The sequence below is a fragment of the Coregonus lavaretus genome (assembly GCF_964263955.1).
Source record: "Coregonus lavaretus genome assembly, contig: HAP1_SCAFFOLD_6864, whole genome shotgun sequence".
NCBI classification, from domain to species: Eukaryota; Metazoa; Chordata; class Actinopteri; order Salmoniformes; family Salmonidae; genus Coregonus; species Coregonus lavaretus.
Genome location: NW_028157912.1, coordinates 10,350 through 26,275, shown reverse-complemented (window position 1 = coordinate 26,275; position 15,926 = coordinate 10,350). Strand labels below are relative to the sequence as shown.

The following is a 15,926-nucleotide window of genomic DNA, read 5'->3' as shown; positions in this document are numbered from 1 at the left end:
TATTCTAAAGAATATACTTTTGGTTTACATATGTTTATGGTTTTGTTGTATGCTACTGTATACAACAGTAATGTTTGGCCTAATAAATATTTTCTGTTTCTACATTGCATTGGTGTTTACAGTGTACTTGTTACCCCTCTCAGCAGATTACTTTCACTGTAGAACATTGTATTGGAATGTATATATAAGCCTATGAAAGACCAAAGGGCTTTAGATTTAGAACAACAGTGTTTACATGGTATATCCAAAAATTTACTATTATGAAAGTAGTGCTTGCCATTTGATGCAAATGCTTCATTCTGACATGTGTTTATGGCATTTTGAATGAAGTGTTACATTTTGAAGGAGATGTGAGGCATTTAGCATTTTGTGTGTGCAGTTTTGGGAATTGTGTGTAGAGTTTTGAAAAAAGGAGACATAGTTTTGAAAACGTGTGTAAGCAGTTGGAAAAAACTGTAAGTAATTTAGCAGACGCTCTTATCCAGAGCGACTTACAAATTGGTGCATTCAACTTAGGATAGCCAGTGGGACAACCACATCTTGATCACAGTAACTACACTTCCGACTTTGGTAATCCGACATCCACACTGATATGTCTGCCAGACATGCAGAGATGCGATTCACCACCTGGTTATCAGAAGGGGGAAAGGAGAAAATGAATTGCGTGTTTGAAGTCACAGTCAACTTAGTGTATGTAAACTTCTGACCCACTGGAATTGTGATACAGTGAATTATAAGTGAAAAAATCTGTCTGTAAACAATTGTTGGAAAAATTACTTGTGTCATGCACAAAGTAGATGTCCTAACCGACTTGCCAAAACATTGACATTTACGTCATTTAGCAGACGCTCTTATCCAGAGCGACTTACAAATTGGTGCATTCACCTTATAGCCAGTGGGATAACCACTTTACAATATATATATTTTTTTTCTTTCTTTGGGGTGGGGTAAGGGGGGGTAGAAGGATTACTTTATCCTATCCCAGGTATTCCTTAAAGAGGTGGGGTTTCAAGTGTCTCCGGAAGGTGGTGAGTGACTCCGCTGTCCTGGCGTCGTGAGGTCACGCCAACGCTCTTTGCACTCTGGGAGGAGAACACAAAGGAGTTGTCAACCGTGATGGCGAGATCATGGAACGGGCAGTCCTTCCCCGGGAGGAAGAGCAGCTCCGTCTTGCCGAGGTTCAGCTTGAGGTGGTGATCCGTCATCCACACTGATATGTCTGCCAGACATGCAGAGACGCGATTCGCCACCTGGTTATCAGAAGGGGGAAAGGAGAAGATTAGTTGTGTGTCGTCTGCGTAGCAATGATAGGAGAGGCCATGTGAGGATATGACAAAGCCAAGTGACTTGGTGTATAGCGAGAATAGGAGAGGGCCTAGAACTGAGCCCTGGGGGACACCAGTGGTGAGAGCACGTGGTGCGGAGACAGATTCTCGCCACGCCACTTGGTAGGAGCGACCGGTCAGGTAGGATGCAATCCAAGAGTGAGCCGCGCCGGAGATGCCCAACTCGGAGAGGGTGGAGAGGAGGATCTGATGGTTCACAGTATCAAAGGCAGCAGACAGGTCTAGAAGGACAAGAGCAGAGGAGAGAGAGTTAGCTTTAGCAGTGCGGAGAGCCTCCGTGACACAGAGAAGAGCAGTCTCAGTTGAATGACCAGTCTTGAAACCTGACTGGTTTGGATCAAGAAGGTCATTCTGAGAGAGATAGCAAGAGAGTTGGCTAAAGATGGCACGCTCAAGAGATTTGGAGAGAAAAGAAAGAAGGGATCCTGGTCTGTAGTTGTTGACATCGGAGGGATCGAGTGTAGGTTTTTTGAGAAGGGGTGCAACTCTCACTCTCTTGAAGACGGAAGGGACATAGCCAGCGGTCAAGGATGAGTTGATGAGCGAGGTGAGGTAAGGGAGAAGGTCACCGGAGATGGTCTGGAGAAGAGAGGAGGGGATAGGGTCAAGCGGGCAGGTTGGGCGGCCGGCCATCACAAGTCGCAAGATTTCATCTGGAGAGAGAGGGGAGAAAGAAGTCAAAGCATAGTGTAGGGCAGTGTGAGCAGGACCAGCAGTGTCATTTGACTTAACAAACGAGGATCGGATGTCGTCAACCTTCTTTTCAAAATGTTTGACGAAGTCATCCACAGAGAGGGAGGAGGGGGGGAGGGGGAGGAGGATTCAGCAGGGAGGAGAAGGTGGCAAGGAGCTTCCTAGGGTTAGTTTGTTAACAAGAAATGTGTGGAGTGGTTGAAAAACGAGTTGTAATGACTCCAACCTAAGTGTATGTAAACTTCCGACTTCAACTGTACACTACAAAAGTATCTGTCAGAGTTCACCAAAGGTAGTGGCCCACATAGCATTTTGGAGATTGGTTGCGGAAGGGATTTGTACCAACCTCAATCCTCACTTCGAGAAGTATCTGCAAAAGAGCCTGGCTGTCAATGATCACCTAAGGTTTGAATGCTGTGTGATTGCTTCGGAAGAGGATATGAGGGCAGTGAAGGATGACTCGGTGGACGTTGTCATCTGCACGCTGGTGCTGTATTCTGTCAACGACATACCGCGAACATTGCAAGAGGCACATCGCATTCTGAGGCCTGTAAGTTGATTCTCTTTAAGGTATACATTTGAGAGCTTATGCATTGGAATGGAAGCACTAGGCTAGACTAACATCCATTCTCAAATTGAAAATATTGTCCATTTGCTGTTAACATAATAAAAAGCATAATAAAATAGAATGTATCAGATAAATGTAGAAAACAAGCCTACATCTGTCTGGCATTATTCCCTTAGGATTATATAACTGAAGTCCCACTAATGTTAGGGCTTCAGGTGTAGATTGTGCAGTCTTGATGATTAAAACTACTTTCCCACGAATCATGGCAACAGTGTTACTCAGATTATCTATTGGTAACATAGCCTGAGTGCCAGTCTGTTTGTGCTATCATGCCAACTCCTTGTCACTCATTGTCATGCCAATAATGTTTGGCTTGACAATGAACAATGGAGTTGGCATGATAGCACAAACAGACTGGCACCGGCCAAACCCGGACGACACTGGGCCAATTGTGATGGCCCTATGGCGTTTCATGGCCAGTTTCATGAGACACTGGGCAATCCTGTGCCGGAGATACTATATCACTGAGCAGAAATGCACTTATATTGTGTATGTGGCTAGTTTGGAAGAGTTAATCAAACAAAAAAAACATTGGTTTCAAAAAGTTTGGAATCAATTTCTTAGATTTAGTTCCAACTAAATAGTCAGTTCTAGCAGATGTAAATGTTTCTCTACTAAGCAGCGGTATGGACTGCAAGACTTTGTTACTAATGGTGAAACTTTTATTGATGTCCAACAGGGTGGTGCTCCGTACTTTCTGGAGCATGTAGAGTCAGACCCCTCCTCTTGGATATACTTCTTCCAGCACGTGCTCCAGCCGATATGGAACTACTTTGTGGTAGGATGAGAGGTTAACAGGGCAATATGGAAAGATCTGGAGGCTGCTGGGTTCTCTGAGATCAAACTGAGGCACATTGAGGCACCGATAAACCTCATGATCAAACCACACATTATGCGTAATGCTGTCAAGTAAAGTCTGCAGCTACATTCTCTGGGATTAGGCCTATCCCAGCACACTGTCTGATAAGTATTGTCATGTCATGACTTGCCCTCATGGGCTGAGGATCAAAGATACCGGCCAGGCAGAGGTTTGAACACCCCCTTTCCTGGGGGCCAGTTTTATGACCAGTCGTAAATACCCAGACCAGCAAGCCCCACGGCTTAAAATGGTTGAAACTCTACAGACCAACAGACGTGAAGCGTGAGCCAAATGTTGTAAAATTGTTGAATTTCTACAAGACCAGAAAGACCAGAAAACGTGAGACGTTAGTCCACACGTTTGAAATGGAGAAACTCTGAAACTCTCAACCTTTACACGAGATGAAGAAGAAGACAATGCACTAGACCTTATCATTTCAGTCTGCAGCTGGCATGTATAGTCGTCTAGAGAACTTTCACTAAAGACACGAAGTGGGAAGGACAATCCCTCTCAGACAACCGCTGGTATATCTGAAGTATCCATTCTAACCTGCACTATGACCAGAAACTCTACCAAGGACATTGGGATCTCTGGTGGGCAAACCAGAGTCCTACATCATCAACTCAACTATCGAGGACAGCTACACGTAAATACATGTTGCATAAGTATTATGATTACTGTGAGCATAGTCTCCAAAGGAACCACGATAGCTTGAATCTCTGTCTCTCCCTTCCACTCTGACCCTCCTTCTACCCAAGCAGTCATGCGATTGTTAGTCCAGTCCACTAGGGACCTGTTTTCATTGTATTACGTCAGTAATCAATAACCTATGTTATGTTATTGTGTTATTATTTAGATAGTTAGTAAATAAATAAATAATTAAGTCAATTTGTGTATTGCTGATTCATCAGTAAGGTTGCAGGTTCAAGGATTATGCGACGTTCAGAATGAGACTGATAAGAGGTCTCCCATCTGGATTACTGCAACTCGCTGTTGGCTGGGCTCCCTGCCTGTGCCATTAAACCCCTACAACTCATCTAGAACGATGCAGCCCGTCTGATGTTCAACCTTCCCAAGTTCTCTCACGTTACCCCGCTCCTCCGCACACTCCACTGGCTTCCAGTTGAAGCTCGCATCTGCTACAAGACCATGGTGCTTGCCTACGGAGCTGGGAGGGGAACGGCACCTCCTTACCTTCAGGCTCTGATCAGTCCCTACACCCAAACGAGGGCATTGCGTTCTTCCACCTCTGGCCTGCTGGTCCCCCTACCTCTGCGGAAGCACAGTTCCCGCTCAGCCCAGTCAAAACTGTTCGCTGCTCTGGCACCCCAATGGTGGAACAAGCTCCCTCACGACACCAGGACAGCGGAGTCACTGACCACCTTCCGGAGACACTTGAAACCCTACCTCTTTAAGGAATACCTGGGATAGTATAAAAGTAATCCGTTTGTAACCAAACCCTTAGCGCAACAAGCTGGATGTTCTTTAGGGAGAGTGGGAGCTCAGAATGCCAGGAGATGAGAACCACCGCCATCTAGTGGATATAAACTCACCAATGAAAAACTCACTAATATAATAAACTCACTAATATAAACTCACTAATGCCCTATGCACATAGTCATTGAACACTGGTCACTTTAATCATGTTTACATACTATTTATAAATCTTCTGCTGTACTACATTTGTTATTTTATTTATATTTGGGACTATTGTGTGCTTGTTGACATTTACTGCATTGATTGATAGGAACTAGGAACATAAGCATTTCGCTACACCCGTCATAATACCTGATTTGATTTAATGGGCCATTTTTATCCAATGATGAGCAATGTCTGTGTCTGTATGACATGTACAGGACCAGTACATTTTTCCTGGTCAGGAAATTATTCATCTTAGTCAGGGCCAAGAGTGTTTCCTGACCCCCTTATCAAACAAAAACTCTTGGTCTTAGTCATGTTTCGTATGATTAGTCTGGAGTTTTCTCCTGGCCCTATATTTGCCACAGCCTAGCCTACACTGTACAATCACTACAGTACATTACAATAGGCAATAATAACACTGATAATAATACGAATTTTGATTTCCAATCACTGGTCTTATTATTTTATGTGAAGAAATCCCTTACTGTCCTGCTGGGTGGCTGGTGCTGGTCTGGTGTGATGAACTGGACAGTGGTAGTGATGGGCTGTCCGTGTCCACTGTCATTCCATGACAACTTCCAAAGACTTATCATCTTTCTGCAGCAGACCTGTGAATTATTAGTATTAGTATGGTCCTCTGTAGCTCAGCTGGTAGAGCACGGCGCTTGTAATGCCAGGGTAGTGGGTTCGATCCTCGGGACCACCCATACACAAAAATGTATGCACACATGACTGTAAGTCGCTTTGGATAAAAGCGTCTGCTAAGTGGCATTATATTATATTATAAGTATTACCAACTTATCAAATAGAAAACATTGACTGGTTCTGTGCAATTATAAGCAGGCAAGCCTATGTTTGAGTCACAAATGGGATGTGGAGTTTTATTTGTCACAGACGGAAATACAAATGCACCCATTACACATTAGAGTCTGCTGCTGCCTATTGAAATCACTGGCCACTTTAAGAAATGGAACACTAGTCACTTTAATAATGTTTACATATCTTGCATTACTCATCTCATATGTATATACTGCATTCTATTCTATAATATTCTACTGTATCTTAGTCCATGCCGCTCTGTCATTGCTTGTCCGTATATGTATATATTCTTAAATTCCATTCCTTACTAGATTTGTGTGTATTGGGTATATGTTGTGAAATTGTTAGATATTACGGAGCTAGAAGCACAAGCATTTCGCGACACCCGCAATAACATCTGCTAAACAAATAAACATTGATTTGATTTAATGTGAAAGTGTGGTAGGTAGCATCTTTTCTTCTTCTGAAAGTGTTTCCCCAGACCAATGTGTGAGTTTATGCAAACTAACAATCCAACACCAGGTTTACAGATAAATTGTGGTTGAATATCTTTACATTTAAAAGTTGTTCATAGGTTTATGTGATGATTACCTGATGTGTGTACACTGCTTCTAAACATTACAGTGGCCATAACATACCTGTAACATAATCAAAGACAGCTAAGCAGACAGATATACAAGATAGGCAAAGCCGGGTAAAGTAGGAGCTGACGTAATAAGTTAGTCATCTAAAAGAGGGAGATTTCAATGACAGCATTGAGAATTTCCCTCTGTTCAGTAGGCTAGAGAGCAAGCCTAATCACACATGGCTGGTATACAGGCATGAACAAACAGAGCAAAGAATGAGGGGAAAGGGGCAATAGTAGCTAATAATAGTAGCTAATAATAGTAGCTAATAATAGTAGCTAATAATAGTAGCTAATGCATTTCAGAAGATAAGGTGCCTTTATTCTATTCAATTGACATGTGCACTTACGCCTATGGAACAAAATCGAATTTCTACAGTGCACGGTCATGTACACAGTGATGTAAAGTACTTAAGTAAAAATACTTTGAAGTACATTTTACATTTAAGTCATTTAGCAGACGCTCTTATCCAGAGCGACTTACAGTTAATGAGTTTCAAGTACTGCTTAAGTAGTTTTTTGGGGTATCTGTACTTTACTATTTATATTTTGGACAACTTTTACTTTTACTCCACTACATTCCTAAAGAAAATATGTACTGTTTGTACCCATATATTTCCCCTGAAACCCAAAGTACTCTTTACATTTGGAATGCTCAGGCAGGACAGCAATATGAGCCAATTCACACACCTATCAATATAACACATTGTCAGCTCTACTGCCTCCGATCTGGCGGACTCACTAAACACAAATACTGTGTTTGTAAATTTGGTCTGAGTGTTGGAGTGTGCCGTTGTCTGTTCATAAATTAAAAGTACAATACATTTGTGCCGGATGGTTTGCTTAATATAAGGAATTTGATGTATAACATTTGCTTTTACTTTTACTCAAGTAAGAAAATGAAGTACTTTTTCCACCACTGTACTTAAGTACATTTTAAACCAGATACTTTTAGACTTTTACTCAAGTAGTATTTAACTGGGTGCCTTTCACTTTTACTTGAGTATTTTCCATTAAGGTATCTTTACTTTTACTCAAGTATGACAGTTGAGTACTTTCTCCACCACTGCATGTACATGCCATTTCTACAGTGCAGGTCATTGAACAGGGAAACTCCACAGCCAGTGTTATAAAGGTTCACAATAAACTAGAGGTGTCCCAATACTTGGACAATATCAAAATATTAGGCCTAACCCACAGTGACTAAGGATAATCATTTTTGAAGAAAAATGTGTGGATTAAAAAAATCATTTGGCCAGAAAATTAGAATTCTATAGACTATGACTGAGTCACATTAAAACTGTTTGTTGGTATTGGTATTTTATTAGGATCCCCATTTGCTGTTGCAGTAGCAGCAGCTACTCTTCCTGGGGTCCACACAAAACATGAAACATGAAATAATACAGAACATTTATAGACAAGATCATGTAATTCTGTGATGGCTACTATAATATCTAAATGTTTTGCCTTTAATGCTGAACTGTAAAAAAAACATATCCCCTGCTCACGCATGTCAGGCCTACGCCATAGGGCCAGACAGGTCCAATGGCGACATCAACAGGCCAACTAAGCCCAAACTAATATTGTCATGCGTACCAGTTCTTGATTGGTGGTCCCTGAAACACACCCACTCTCGACACATTTTTTAAAAAGCGACTAGCGACAAATCTAGCGACTTTTTCTGGTGTTATTGGAGACTCTGACGTGAAAGCACGTATCGTTCTTACTCTTCTCAACGAGCAGCGGGTGCTTTGTTACCCCGTCCCAAAGCACTCACAGGCGGCCCAGTCCTCGCGCAGCAGTCCCTCCCAGCTGCAGTCAGAGCAGGAGATGTTCACCACTCCGTGTCCAGACTGCAAATGAATCGCGCATGCGGGAAGCCACGGCTGGCTGATCCCGCCCTGGCTTAGATTCAGGGCGGGATGTTTTTTACTCACTTTTTGTCTCTCCCACAACGTTATTCCTCTCTCCTACAGCGTCCATCACAATTACATGCACATGGCCAATTACGCAAAGTAGGTGATGGCGTCATTTAGCGACTTCTAGCGACTTTTAGGACAGCCAATAGCTACTTTCCTTACTGAGGAGTTGGCAACATTGAGTCTGCACAAACGAGCTGGCGGCAGTACACTTTTTGGGATGTAGGTCGACAATAAAACCTTAAAGAAGAAAAAGAAGTGCACAAATGCAAAATGACTGTTTTTATGAATTTCTTTATGCTTATTTTCAAGCTAGTAACCTTGCCCCTCTAATTAATGGAGGCAGTTGGCATATATGGCATCTACAAGCGTTTCTTTCCATTTCTTGTTTACAAGATATCTTTCACCTACAACAAAAAAATGCACGACAAAAAGAAGGACCTTTTCAGCGATCTCTCAGAGTTCACGGTTGGCAGTGGCCCACTTCGCATATTGAGGCCTGTAAGTTGATTATCTTATTTACATTGGAAACATATGAGCGTTTATGCACGGGAATGGAAGCAGTAGGCTACATCCATTCTCAAATTGAACATATTGGCCATGGTCTCAGCTTTCAGCATAATACAATTCAGTCTTTCAGAAATGCGAGGTCTGTCAACAGATATTACATAACTGAGGTCCCAACTAATTTAGATTAGATAGAGGTGTCTTGACGATTAAACCACTTTCCTACGAATCATGGCAACAGTGTTACTAACCGGTACACCCTGTATATAGCCTCCCTACTGTTATTCTATTTTACTGCTGCTCTTTAATTATTTGCTATTTTAATTTTTTACTGAACACTTTTTTATATTTTCTTAAAACTGCATTGTTGGTTAAGGGCTTGTAAGTAAGCATTTCACTGTAAGGTGTTGTATTCGGCGCATGTGGCAAATAACATTTGATTTTATTTGAAAATGATGTATTTTAGGAGCCAAAATGGCAACACTAACTTTCAATTTGCATTATAAACGTTGTCCATCTCACAAAGTTCTGAAACCAAGCCTATGTCGAGTTGTGGTTTTAATAAATGATTAATAGTAGCCTATAGGTTTTGCTGATAGCTGCTTTATTGAGGAACATTTTTATATGAATCTATGGCTGTTTGCTACATTACATCTTTTGGACTTTTTTAATTGATTCTTGAAATAAATGCCTAATGAGTTTAGTGCATCTGTAATACCTCATCAGAACCCAAAATATACGCTTGTTTTACTCTATTGTTTGTGACCAATGTAATTGTAAACAAACGTTGTATAGCCTCAACACTGGTTAAAACTACACATTTTATATCATGGATGGTCAGTCCTTGCATCCATAGCATCTGTCTATAAATTTGAGAGGGGTTACATTTCTCCATCCCTCGACTCTTTACCAAAACAGTGGCGGGGTGCCTGCTTTGTTATTGTTTGAACTGAATGCACTGTTTAAAAATGAATGCTCTGGATAAGAGCGTCTGCTAAATAACTAAAATGTACATGTGAAATGTAATATGGGAAGCTGCAATGAGCTATCCAGCCAGCAATTTTATGTTGCACTACAATCAGCATTTCAACTGATCAAAGCTTTATGATTAGTTGATTATTCAGCTGTGTTGTGCTAGGGCAAAAGCCAAAACGTGCACCCCTTGGACTGAGTTTGGGAAACACTGCTGACTACATGCACTGTAACTACTGTAAGTCAATTTAGCTGATTGAATCAGTAACTTCACGAGGTGCTGGGCCACGAACACACCACTGTGCAGGGTACTTGTACCACTGAACCCAAATGCCCTTGTGGCTATGGCTAGATTTAGAATACTTTGTTATTATGTTTATAAGTTGACTAAATAGTCAGTTTTAACTACGCTCTACTGACTGTGAATTTTTCTACTAAACAGTGCAATCTTTCTATGTTCTGCTGAATGGAGGTTTGGAAAAAAATACTTACCACTGGTAACTTTTATTGTTGTCAATGTCCAACAGGGTGGTGCTCTGTACTTCTTGGAGCATGTAGTGGCGGACCCCTCCTATTGGATATATTTCTTCCAGCATGTCCTCCAGCCGATTTGGTACTACTTTGGGGATGGATGTGAGGTAGTCAGGTCGACATGGACAGATCTGGAGGCTGCTGGGTTCTCTGAGCTCAAACTGAAGCACATCGAGGCACCACTCAACTTCATGATCAAACCACATATTATGGGCCATGCTGTCAAGTAAAGGCCTATCCCAGCAACTGTTTGACAAATATTGTCAACGCCTATGTATTCAGTGTGAATTTCTTGGTCATTGCTTTTGTTATTTACTTGTGCATAAATGTAATTAAACTGGCTTAGAAAATAGGAATGGCATACGTATACTGAACAAAAATATCAACACAACATGTAAAGTGTTGGTTCCATGTTTCATGAGCTGAAATAAAGTGAGCATTTCTCATTTGTCAAGATAATCCATCCACCTGACAGGTGTGGCATATCAAGAAGCTGATTAAGCAGCATGATCATTACACAGGTGCACCTTGTGCTGGGGACAATAAAAGACCAATCTAAAATGTGCAGTTTTGTCACACAACGCAATGCCACAAATATCTCAAGTTTTGAGGGAGCGTGCAATTGGCATGCTGACTGCAGAAATGTCCCCCAGAGCTGTTGCTAGATAATTACATTTCTCTACCATAAGCCATCTCCAACATTGATTTAGAGAATTTGGCAGTACATCCAACTGGCCTCAAAACCACAGACCATGTGTAACCACGCCAGGCCAGGACCCCCACATCCGGCTTCTTCACCTGCGGGACAATCTGAGACCAGCCACCCGGAGAGCTGATTAAACTGTGGGTTTACACAACCGAAATATTTCAGCAAAAACTGTCAGAAACCATCTCAAGGAAGCTCATCTGCGTGCTCGTCGTCCTCACCAGGGTCTTGACCTGACTGCAGTTTGGTGTCGTAACCGACTTTAGTGGGCAAAAGCTCAACTTCGATGGCCACTGGTACGCTGGAGAAGTGTACTCTTCACGGATGAATCCCGGATGAATGCAATAGCTCCATCATGAGGCAGGATGAAAAGCTACCAGATTAGCACCTTCCTCCTGAACCGCCCTGATCCCTGTATCACCTTGCTATTAGCTAAATCCTACCTCACCTAGACTGCCTGCAGTGTGCTTCTTTTGTTCACATGGGAGGTTTCACCGGGAAAATGACACATCTTATGATGAACTTCTGCAAGTTAATATGTTTGGCGATAACCTTACCCCTCCAACTAATAGAGTTTGTGGGTTTATATGGCATGTACAAGCGTTTGTTTCCGCTTCTTGCTTACAATATAACTTTTTCATACAACGACAAAATGCACGAAAACAAGAGGAACCTTTTCCGAGACTTGTGCAAATTCTGCAACACGGACGGTACACTTCGACTTCTGGAGATTGGCTGCGGTAGTGGGGCCAACTTCAAATACTATCCATACGGATGCACGGTCATTTGTACAGACCCCAACCCTCACTTTGAGAAGTACCTGCAGATGAGTATGACAGCAAGCAACCACCTGACCTATGAAAGCTTTGTGGTTGCCTCAGGAGAGGACCTGAGTGTAGTGCAAGATGAGTCTGTGGATGTTGTTGTCTGCACGCTTGTGCTGTGTTCTGTCAACAACGTGCCACAGGTACTGGAAGAGGCAAGACGGATACTCAGAAAAGTGAGTTAATAGTTTCAGCTAGTAGGTTATGTGTGTCAGGCAAGGGAGACGTAGCCTGCCCTATAGGCCTAATAAGAGTTATTGTTCCAGCAAAATGATAATTGAGCTCTACTGTACATTTCAGACTCCAATAGTGAATTGAGAGTGCTCTAACTTGCCCCATGTTGTCCTTGTGTTAAAAGTTAAGCTTGTAGCGACGTTAAGTCTTAAGTATTTTTAGACACCTAAAGCTTGTGACAAATCCCTTGTCTGTAAACAAGAGGTGTGTGAAACCACCCAACACAGTATAAACACCTTGCCTAACCAAGCCATGTAATTATATCAATGTTATCAATATTTTTACACATGTAGCCTAGGCTTTCTACTATGTCTTACATTTGGGTTAAGCCAAGCACATTTGACCAAGTCTACCAAACATTCGATTTGATATCTGGTGGTTGGGTGGGACTGGGATAGATAGTGATATGTACGTTTTTGTAAAGTTTCCCATTGCCTTTTCAGTCACCAGATCAGACACCTACAGTTGAAGTTGGAAGTTTACATACACTTAATTTGGAGTCAGTAAAACTAGTTTTTCAACCACTTCACACATTCCTATTTAACAAACTATAGTTTTGGCAAGTCGGTTAGGACATCTACTTTGTGCATGACACAAGTCATTTTTCCAACAATTGTTTACGGACAGATTATTTCACTTATAATTCACTGTATCACAATTCCAGTGGGTCAGAAGTTTACATACACTAAGTTGACTGTGCCTTTAAACAGCAGAAAATTCCAGAAAATGATGCCATGGCTTTAGAAGCTTCTGATAGGCTAATTGACATAATTTGAGTCAATTGGAGGTGTACCTGTGGATGTATGTCAAGGCCTACCTTCAAACTCAGTGCCTCTTTGCTTGACATCATGGGAAAATCAAAAGAAATCAGCCAAGACCTTAGAAAAAAATTGTAGACCTCCACAAGTCTGGTTCATCCTTGGGAGCAATTTCCAAACGCCTGAAGGTACCACGTTCATCTGTACAAACAATAGTATGCAAGTATAAACACCATGGGACCACGCAGCTGTCATACCGCTCAGGAAGGAGACACATTCTGTCTCCTAGAGATGAACGTACTTTGTTGCGAAAAGTGCAAATCAATCCCAGAACAACAGCAAAGGACCTTGTGAAGATGCTGGAGGAAACAGGTACAAAAGTATCTATATCCACAGTAAAACGAGTCCTATATCGACATAACCTGAAAGGCCGCTCAGCAAGGAAGAAGCCACTGCTCCAAAACTGCCATAAAAAAGCCAGACTACGGTTTGCAACTGCACATGGGGACAAAGATCTTACTTTTTGGAGAAATGTCCTCTGGTCTGATGAAACAAAAATATAACTGTTTTGCCATAATGACCATTGTTATGTTTGGAGGAAAAGGGGGGTAATTGCAAGCCGAAGAACACCATCCCAACCGTTCGGCACAAGGGGTTGGCAGCATCATGCTGTGGGGGTGCTTTGCTGCAGGTGGGACTGGTGCACTTCACAAAATAGATGGCATCATGAGGAAGGAAAATTATGTGGATATATTGAAGCAACATCTCAAGACATCAGTCAGGAAGTTAAAGCTTGGTTGCAAATGGGTCTTCCAAATTGACAATGACCCCAAGCATACTTCCAAAGTTATGGCAAAATGGCTTAAGGACAACAAAGTCAAGGTATTGGAGTGGCCATCACAAAGCCCTGACATCAATCCTATAGAAAATGTGTGGGCAGAACTGAAAAAGCGTGTGTGAGCAAGGAGGCCTACAAACCTGACTCAGTTACACCAGCTCTGTCAGGAGGAATGGGCCAGAATTCACCCAACTTATTGTGGGAAGCTTGTGTAAGGTTACCCAAAACGTTTGACCCAAGTTAAACAATGTAAAGGCAATGCTACCAAATACTAATTGAATGTATGTAAACTTCTGACCCACTGGGAATGTGATGAAAGAAATAAAATCTGAAATTAATCATTTTCTCTACTATTACTCTGACATTTCACATTCTTAAAATAAAGTGGGGATCCTAACTGACCTAAGACAGGGCATTTTTACTAGGATTAAATGTCAGGAATTGTGAAAAACTGAGTTTAAATGTATTTGGCTAAGGTGTATGTAAACTTCCGACTTCAACTGTAGCTACTTTTGATTGATTTGACTGGTTTTGTGAAATGAGAATAGAATTTACCCATTTGTTGTCCAACAGGGTGGTGCTCTGTACTTTCTGGAGCATGTAGAGTCAGACCCCTCCTCTTGGATATACTTCTTCCAGCACGTGCTCCAGCCGATGTGGTACTACCTGGGGGATGGCTGCGTGGTTACCAGGGCAACATGGAGAGATCTGGAGGCTGCTGGGTTCTCAGAGTTCCAGCTCAGACACATTGAGGCTCCGCGGGTCACTTTCATGATCAAACCGCACATCCTCGGATATGCCATCAAGTGAACTCTGGGGGGGGGTGGGGGGGGTTCTGATAACTCTACATTAACATAATGTGTAAACTTGTTCTTCAACTGTTCTCTTTTTTAATTTACAGTTTGACTTTTTATCTACATATTTTATACCCTGTCTGACCTAATAAATAACTTTTCTATAAAGATTTGGCCAATATTAAGCAATATTTCTTAACTGTGAATTAAAGCCACTTCCTGCTATTCACAACTTATTTGCCATTCAGTTTAGGAATTAATGAAATGGACTAGGTTGCAGTAACAACAGAGTTGCTATAACTGTATACTACTACTCTCTACACAGCCCATGCAAGCAGCCAGTGCATGTTTCTTTGGGTGCAGTTGTAAGTACATGGCCGTCACAACACTGAAGAGTGAATCATAATTCCTTGGACCTTCATGGCTTGAGGTCCCCAGTGGAGATTGTAGCTGTTGAATGTGTTTTTAGATAGTGTTTTTAGCAGGCTCCTTCTCTGTTGGAAGGTCTTGTCTTCTATAGCCAGTAGTATATACAATGCTCCATTCTACTCTTTGTTTAAGTAAAGCTATTCACTCCCATGTGAGGCCTCTGTCGATAATAGCGTTTCCACCTATACATCCATTCACTTGACAGGCTTCCATTGACCCAGGTTTATTCGACAAAATCAATATCGCAAAAAAACAAAAAACAAAAAAATGTGTAATGGAAACTGCAGGTAGGCTAAATGTTCTAAAGATCGACATTTTTATCTGTTCGACCAGGGTGGATTTTTATTTTGTCTAACTTTATTGCGAGAAATGATGATAGAAACTCAATTTTTAGAATATATTATGATTGCCGAATAATTTTGAAGGTATGCGGAGCACATAATGTCAACCTCAGAGCTCCACTCCACCTGTAATTCTAAATGCCTACTGCTTGCAAAATAAAACAATTTTTTTACTTTTAAAATAATGTTTATTTGCAGGACAAGTATTGTCCTGACTTTCAAGAATGCCTGAATTGCTTCGCCTTTCTTTTCTGGTTGGCTGGTAAGTTTCACCATCCAATTATTTCAGAACTATATGAGTGCAAGTTTCACCATGGCTCGGACCATGGCGAAACGTTGAATATAAATAATTTGAAAATTATTGCATTATTATATCCATGCTGTCTTTCGCGGGCAACCTGAGACATGAAACTTTGCCTTCATAAAGCATTCACACCCCTTGACTTTTTCCACATTTCGTTG

The 15,926-nt window shown here is 41.7% G+C and overlaps 1 protein-coding gene and 1 pseudogene across 2 annotated transcripts; both read left to right on the top strand.

Annotated features, from left to right (window-relative positions):
- The first annotated feature begins 655 nt into the window (after positions 1-655).
- Positions 656-10,770, top strand: LOC311124643 (thiol S-methyltransferase TMT1A-like; annotated as a pseudogene). The gene is made up of 4 exons: positions 656-694; positions 2,407-2,589; positions 3,347-3,571; positions 10,537-10,770. The product of its transcript is annotated as a thiol S-methyltransferase TMT1A-like (transcript).
- Positions 10,771-11,748: 978 nt separating this feature from the next.
- Positions 11,749-14,710, top strand: LOC311124644 (thiol S-methyltransferase TMT1A-like; the record flags this gene model as incomplete). The annotated part of the gene is made up of 2 exons (XM_084198756.1): positions 11,749-12,246; positions 14,474-14,710. 2 exons carry the CDS (start codon positions 11,749-11,751, stop codon positions 14,708-14,710), a joined length of 735 nt encoding a protein of 244 aa, XP_084054882.1.
- Between the last annotated feature and the right edge of the window lie 1,216 nt (positions 14,711-15,926).